Source organism: Ovis canadensis, chromosome 21 (genome assembly GCF_042477335.2).
Source record: "Ovis canadensis isolate MfBH-ARS-UI-01 breed Bighorn chromosome 21, ARS-UI_OviCan_v2, whole genome shotgun sequence".
NCBI classification, from domain to species: domain Eukaryota; kingdom Metazoa; phylum Chordata; class Mammalia; order Artiodactyla; family Bovidae; genus Ovis; species Ovis canadensis.
This window is the reverse complement of record NC_091265.1, coordinates 21,607,268-21,614,548: the sequence shown is the minus strand read 5'-3', so window position 1 is coordinate 21,614,548 and position 7,281 is coordinate 21,607,268. Positions and strand designations below refer to the sequence as shown.

Genomic DNA, 7,281 nt, shown 5'->3' with positions numbered 1-7,281 from the left:
TTACATACTTTAAATAGGCTAATCTTTATGAAATGTAACATTTATTTTAATAAAACCATTATTTAAGAAAGGAAAGCAATCTATTTTATTCTATGAGATACTCCATAATAAATTTTTGTGTTAAACTTTATTAACAAATTTATACATTCAACATGATTAAGCCATTTTATAAACATACAATCATTATGTTTCATTAAATTGCAGTGTGCTTGGATAAAGTCAGGTATCATTCTGTGACCTTGCATGAGGTTTAAGATAACAACTTCCTCAGGGAAGAATTTCAAAACTATGGTCAGGGAACTAGATAATTCATGGAGACCTAAGGCAAAGGAAAGGCTTCAGAGGGGAGGAGATGGAGGAAGGAAGGAAACTGTATATGAGGGATCCTCTAGAAACATCATAGAAGCTCACAGCTCCATTGTCATAATCCAGAAAAACTCCAATCTTACCCAGAGGCCTTTTTACAAACTGAACTAAGGGTGGGGAGTTGGTGAAGAGACTATACTCATCATTCACCTTTTCAGAAAACAGAAGAAATGCTTCTTCATAATTAATATGGATAATAGTATCACTTGTCAAGATATCTTTACTGACCCCCAGAATCCAGCTGGAGAAGTGTGTCACTTCCAGCTCCCAGTAGTGCCTCCCGGAGCTGAAAGCCTGAGCTCCCCAGGCCACAAAGCTCGCCCCACCATCGAGCTGTCTGGACATGCCGTGGGGGTCATCTCCTGACATCACACTTGCATCATCAAGGCTCACATGGTGAATGGCGGTCTGAGTCAGAACATTATCCACTGTAGAAAGAAAAAACTGGGTTAGCAAGTGGGATTTCTGTGTCTCTGAGACGCAGAGGGTCTCTACTCCCTGCCTTTTTTCATTTTTCCTCCTCCAAGGAAACACAAAACAAAGCAAAGGGAGTTCAAACTGGCTCTACGATGAAGAACAATAGTTATCACTATCTCTACAGCATATATAATGCCTCAAATCATACAGAAAAAACAGAACCAAACCAAGATGCATCACAAACTGCGTGAAGTCTCTAACGTCTATCTCTTGACAGTTTATACCAGGGCTCACCTAAAATATGTTTTACCTTTGTTTAGAAAACTTTCCTTGTGTTCTTTGTCTTTAATATTATTTAATAGATAGATGACACTTTGCTGTCAAGTGAAAATTTATTGGCGTGTATTCTCTACCTATTACATTCTCAAAGGTCCAAACATTTGAAAGAAATCCATAAATGAATAGTTTGGAAGCTTCTGAAAGGATGTTCTGGCTAACCATGTGCACATATCTCTTGCCTTTCAGTTGTCCTGAGATTGCTCTAAGAGCATTACAGTTATTCAGCATAAGCCAATTTTAATCTGTTTTGTCAATTAGTCCTTATTTTAGGAATAATAAATATTCTCTGTACAATACATAACAAATGCATATGAAATGCAGAACATGTTAAAAACCAGAAATGCCACTATTAACCTTTCAAGAGTGAAATAACCAGAATAAACACAATGTTGATGGCTACTCATGAAACTATTCTCTTTATAAAAACATGAGCGTCCTGGTTGTTCTACTATTGCTTCACTTATGTCAGTTGTAACTTAATGTATGCATCTGGCTTTGTATTTTCAGTAAACTACAGGTGGCTAAGTTCAACTTTGACTTTTGTAATCTGACGACACGGGCAGAAAAGATGTTACCACTTTGGGAAGTTAAGTACTACCATCATTTCAGAAAAAAATAAAATAACAATAGAAGAAGGTTCCTTCTTGGGAAGCTCTAATGAAGCATAGTCCTGATCACCACAGGGCTGACCCTTACCTCTGAATTTGTTTAGCATGTCTAGGATTCCAGCAACAGGCCAGCAAGTGAGCTCTGGGTTCACTGGCTGAGGCTTCTGCATCTGTGCCAAGTCGGCCCTGAAACAAATGACATCTAGTACATTTCAAGGCCAAAGTCTAATCACACGACCATTGTATAAAAGCAACTTTTAACCCAGGACATTTTGTTAGTTACATATACAATATATTCTACACAGTTGGGAATATGAAAACATTACCATATTTTTTACTAAATATAAATTGTATAAAATTTCAACTTCCCCATTGTTCTCAAATATTAGTCCAGTTTTCCACTCATCGAACCTCATTCCCTTTCTCTATTCCATCTCAGATAATGAAAGATCCTGGGCATTTTACAGAAGGAAAAAATTCAGCCTAAGCCTTTGAGATTAGTCAAGCAAGTAGTCATCAAGGATGCATTCAGTGTCTACAAGGAAGAGTTCGTTGATCCAGACCTGTTTGCTCTTGTCAGACCAGCAAGGGATTCCAATTCCAACCTGGTTACCTTGGTCTGAAAGTCTAACTTAGTGCACAGCAGAAAGCCACTTCCTCTGAGGTCCTGCCTACAAGGGAGCTTACAATGATGGAACAGGCTGAGTCACTGCTACTCCTCCGAACAAAAGCATACATCCTCTTCTCATTCTTAGGGAATTTGCCTCTTTCAGGCCTTTTTCACCTTCCAACTCACTAGCATAGGTGTTTCCTCTGTGATATCTTGGCAAATTCCTTCCAAAGTCTTATTGTGGTGAGGTTGGAGAAGATGGGGTGAGTGGGTGAAACCAAGTCCAGCATGTCAGAATGTTTTCAGGTATATTTGATTTCAGCCAAATGAAAAGGAAACTTCTGAGATCAAGGATCAGAAGGCCTGGAAATTATTTGAAATAAAATAGAAACTAGCCAAAAAGATGATATTGATAATCCATATATGAAGGTTCTGCACCTATGGATTCACATGTGGATTCAACTTGTAAATTCTTAGTTGCTTACTTATGTACTTATTTACTTATATATTTATGTATTTTATGAGAAGTCTTTGTTGGACCTGCTATTTTACATATAATTTTAAATATAGCAGTGTGTACATGTCAATCCCAAATTCCCAGTCTACCTATTCCTCCATCCTTACTCCTGGTTTTGAATGAAAAACTTGGAGAAAAAAATTCCAGAAAGTAAAACTTGAAAATTCCACGTACCAGGGAACTTTTTGAATAATATTCAATTTGCCTTGTGTATGTTTGCTGTTATAAGTAGTCTAGAGATGACAAAGTGTAAGGGAGCATGCTTGTAAGTTAACTGCAAATACTAAGGCATTTTGTATAAGGCATCCTGCATCCTGGAATTTAGATATTGGGGAGGACCTGAAAACAATCTTCCATGGTACCAAGGAATGACTGGGTATCCATTTCATCAAAAAGAGAATAACTTTTCCAGAAATAAAAAACTCATTAGTGTATACTCACATTTCCAATACATTTCCCATGGCCTGCAAAGAGAAAAAAAAAGATCATGTTAATCATGAGACTTCTGTCTTTTTGCATCTTCTTCTCTCTCTCTCTTTTTTTTTCTTTCGGAGAAGGCAATGGCACCCCGCTCCAGTACTCTTGCCTGGAAAATCCCATGGACAGAGGAGCCTGGTAGGCTGCAGTCCATGGAGTCGCTAAGAGTCAGACATGACTGAGTGACTTCACTTTGACTTTTCACTTTCATGCATTGGAAAAGGAAATGGCAACCCACTCTAGTATTCTTGCCTGGAGAATCCCAAGGATGGGGGTGCCTGGTGGGCTGCCATCTATGGGGTCACACAGAGTCGGACATGACTGAAGCGACTTAGCAGTAGCAGTCTTTATTTTTTATTCAATAAGATACTGTTTTGCTAATTCTCTTTTAAGAAACAGTCAGAAGGCATCATAACTGAGCTTAAACTAAAATATGATGGGCTTCCTCAGGGCACATTAAGGAAGGAAAGGAGCCATGAAGAGTATATAATGATGTAGCAACATCCAGGATTCCAATGTCACTCATTGCCCAGTGCTATTCCCTAGGACAGAGCTCACCATCTATGAAAGCAATAAACCAAAACAGGGAACCATATAAAATGAATTATAGAGTGCATGGAAATTGATGACTAGTTCGAACAATCTTGCTGAGACATAAAGCAAAAGCTCAGTATCTTCAGAAAATTTGGGATAGCAGGGAGTGACAAGGGTTTAGGGGAATGCATATTTAGATTTACTCCATGAAAGTTAACATTCTCCTGGTCATAGAATTTTGCTGACTTTGGAAACTTATCTGGATAGTACCCCTCATCACACTAAAAAAAAAGTCTTATTTTAGCTAGGAAATGGGCAAAAAATCTTCTAAACGTTACCAGGATATGATAAAATAGGGGATTGGACAAATACAATAATGGGGGTCAAGGAAAAACCTTTCTTAGCTGAAAGTAATAGTATATGCAGGGAACATTTCAGTGTCACAGCAGCTTGTCTAGAAGAGTGCTTTTTTCTCTGAGAATAAACCCTCCTCTCTCACCTGGAGCAGCTCCGTGTCCGGCTTTTGGCACATCTCCGTCAGCTCTCTGTACATTTCTTTCAGTCTTTCTTTGTACTGAGTCATTCTGAACACACTCTCCTTGAGTTGTAGACAAATTTCCTTGGCTTCTTTCTTCAGGGCCTCCAGATGCAGTTTCTCCTCCTCCTGGAGCAATGGATGCCTCCTCTGATATTCAAATTTAATCATCACCTTCCTTAGGGTCACATATTTCTGAGGGCGTAGTGGATTCAAAGCATTGCTTATGCTCATATTCAAAACAAAACTCAAATAACATTTCTTTGATGTAATCAGAAAAGCTCTTGGCAAACTTTTTGCCTCACACATCAAAGGTCCTGTATCTGCTGGTCCTTCCTGTCCATGCATTCTCTGAGTTCCTAGTATCTTTCTTTGCTTGAATCAAGCCATCTGAGGGGTCCCCAGCTCTCTCTCTAGGAGGATTCTCTAAGGTTCTTACTCTATCCATTATTTCCTCTCTGACATGAATCTTACCTCTTATACTACTCCTCTATTCATCTCTTCTACTTCAGTAGTCACACTTAGTGAAATGTGTCTTATACTTCGTTTCTGAAAAGCTGTATTCAAATCTTCAAAATTTGGCCTAGGAACACTTTTCATGCTGTGGTTTTCCCTTGTACTAGCATCCTTGAACTAGCATGTATTGGCCTGTTTCAATTGTGATCACTGATAGGTCATTTGAAACCTCACAATTTCCAGGGAAGAGACCAATGGGAACTTAAACGGACCAAACAGCAAGAATTATATCAATATCTATACAAATAAATAGTAAACTTTTTATTCTTACCTTAAATGACCGAGTTTTTTTAGCTTCCTGATTCAGAGTCAGTTGCATTTCTTCTCTCATTTTCCATAAAGAGCTCATTCTTTTCAGAAATTTTCCCTGCAAAATAGTCATGGGATTTAGTGACATGGAAGATGATGCCATAAATTTCATATCCTTATTCATGAGCAAAGGTAGTTGTTGGTTACACAGAAACCTTGAGTTAGAATGCTGTGGTCAGATTTTCCCTGATTAATCTGAATCTAACACTTGAATGTGATAGTGACAGAAGTGTATAGTAGAGAACAGGGGAAACCTTACAGATAACAAAATCCATACCCTAATAAATTGAGACTTACACATTTATATAGTTTGATTGAGAAAGCCTCAAGCTCCCATCAGAAGCCTGTGGCCCTGGTGCCACCCGCCCCAGGATGCTGCATTTCCACGGTGTGAACATTTGGGCAACAACACTGAAAGGACACATTATATGTGAGGATCCACATTCAGAACTCCCCCCTGCACTATCTCCATCCCATCACCATCATAGCATCCTCGTCTTTCTCTCTGACTTAGGAGCCTCTAGATCCCAAACTGCTCGAGAGGCATCACCTACCCGGGACTCCTCAGCAGCCCTGTGTATCGGACTGTGGCTATGAGCTATGTGCTCAGGGAGTTCAGAGCAGGGCCCACAGAGCAGGGTCTGGTCAGCCTCACAGAAGAGGCCTTTGGCTTCCTGGTGTGTCACACAGATCTGCTCCTCAGAGCTGTGGTTGTGGTCAGCTCTGGCCTGTCTGGCAAGGGAAGCCAGCCTCTTGAGGACAATATTGGTTTTGAAATCAGGCCTCTCTGATAGTCCCCTGCACTCAGGGCAGCTCCTTGGAGTCTGGCCTTCTTCCCAGCAAAAGCTCAGACAGGGATGGCAGAAGCTGTGCCCACAGTCTATGGTGACGGGGTCCAGGAAGCAGTTCATGCAGATGGAGCAGGTAAGTTCGCTCTGGAAGGCTTCCAGTGTGTCTGAATCCATGTTTCTGAAAATTAGAGACAAATAAGAGAGGGTAAGAGAAAAAGCTATTCTTATGCTGTGATCAGGGAAAATAAAGCCTTTGGCACAGTCCTGTTTTGAACTCTATCTCGTTTCCACACTTTCTTACCCCCAGTATAAACCTGTGTGCTGAGTCGCTCAGTCATGGTCAACTCTGAGAACCTATGGGCTGGAGCTCCCTGGGGTCCTCTATCCATTGGGTTCTCCAGCCAAGAAAACCAGAGTGGGTTGTCTGGTCTTTCTGCAGGAGATCTTTCCTACCCAGGGATTGAACCCATGTCTCTTACACGTCCTGCATTTGCAGGTGGGTTCTTTACCGCTATCACCACCTGGACTTCCCTGATGGCTCAGTGGGTAAAGAATCTGCCAGGAGTGCAGGAGACATAGGAGACATGGGTTCGAGCCCTGGGTCAGGAAGTTCCCCTGGAGAAGGAAATGGCAATCCACTCCAGCACGCTTGTCTGGGAAATCCCATAGACCTAGGAGCCTGGTGTCCTACAGTCGAGTTGGACATGACTGAATGACTAAGCGCAATCACAATAGAAACCTAGAAATGCTGGCTACAGACCGGTTGGGTTCGTGCTATAATAAAAAAGATGAAATTAGATAAGAGAGTCACTAGCAACTTTTTTTGTTTAAAGTAAACATGATTGTAAATGTTAGGATGACTTCAGAGTTAATTCGGTCAGGTGACTGGTACAAAAGAACATATATAACCTCAGTCTGTCTCTCTCTCTCCATCTCTTCCTGCTTGGAACCCACACTAGCACTCACTTTGTCTCTGTGCTAATGTTCCCTATTCCTTCTGCCTTTGAAGTGACATATGTGCTTTTCTAAAGACACACAAAAAAAAGTTTATGAATAATGTAAACTTAATGTAATCAATGTTGGTTTTGACTTTAAGGTGCTAAATATGTAAATAGGTCAGTGTTTCCTTATGACTTAAATAACAAACTACTCCTTTCAAAGTAAAAAGAAAAAGCCAAACAAACAAAACTTGTCATTGCTAGTTCAGGAAAACATTTTTACCTGGAGTCAGTTCAGATGACCAGAGCATGTCATATTTTGAA

At 40.3% G+C, this 7,281-nt stretch overlaps 1 protein-coding gene across 1 annotated transcript; it reads right to left on the bottom strand.

Moving 5' to 3' along the window:
- Positions 1-309: 309 nt before the first annotated feature.
- On the bottom strand, positions 310-6,193 carry LOC138427107 (tripartite motif-containing protein 64-like). Its single transcript, XM_069566391.1, has 5 exons — positions 5,783-6,193; positions 5,191-5,286; positions 4,355-4,598; positions 1,819-1,932; positions 310-794 (listed from the first exon to the last, which is right to left on the bottom strand). Exons 1-5 carry the CDS (start codon positions 6,191-6,193, stop codon positions 310-312), a joined length of 1,350 nt encoding a protein of 449 aa, XP_069422492.1.
- Between the last annotated feature and the right edge of the window lie 1,088 nt (positions 6,194-7,281).

What these genes read in the sequence shown, in the direction of transcription:
- LOC138427107 (XM_069566391.1), bottom strand. Translation starts at nt 6,193, where the DNA reads ATGGATTCAGACACACTGGAAGCCTTCCAGAGCGAACTTACCTGCTCC. An exon ending in GCTCCAGGTGAGAGAGGAGG is followed by an intron (nt 1,933 to 4,354) that starts GTTTATTCTCAG and finishes GAAATGTACTAG; the next exon opens with ATGTCATTTGTTTCAGGGCC. An exon ending in CATGCTAAACAAATTCAGAG is followed by an intron (nt 795 to 1,818) that starts GTAAGGGTCAGC and finishes TTCTTTCTACAG; the next exon opens with TGGATAATGTTCTGACTCAG.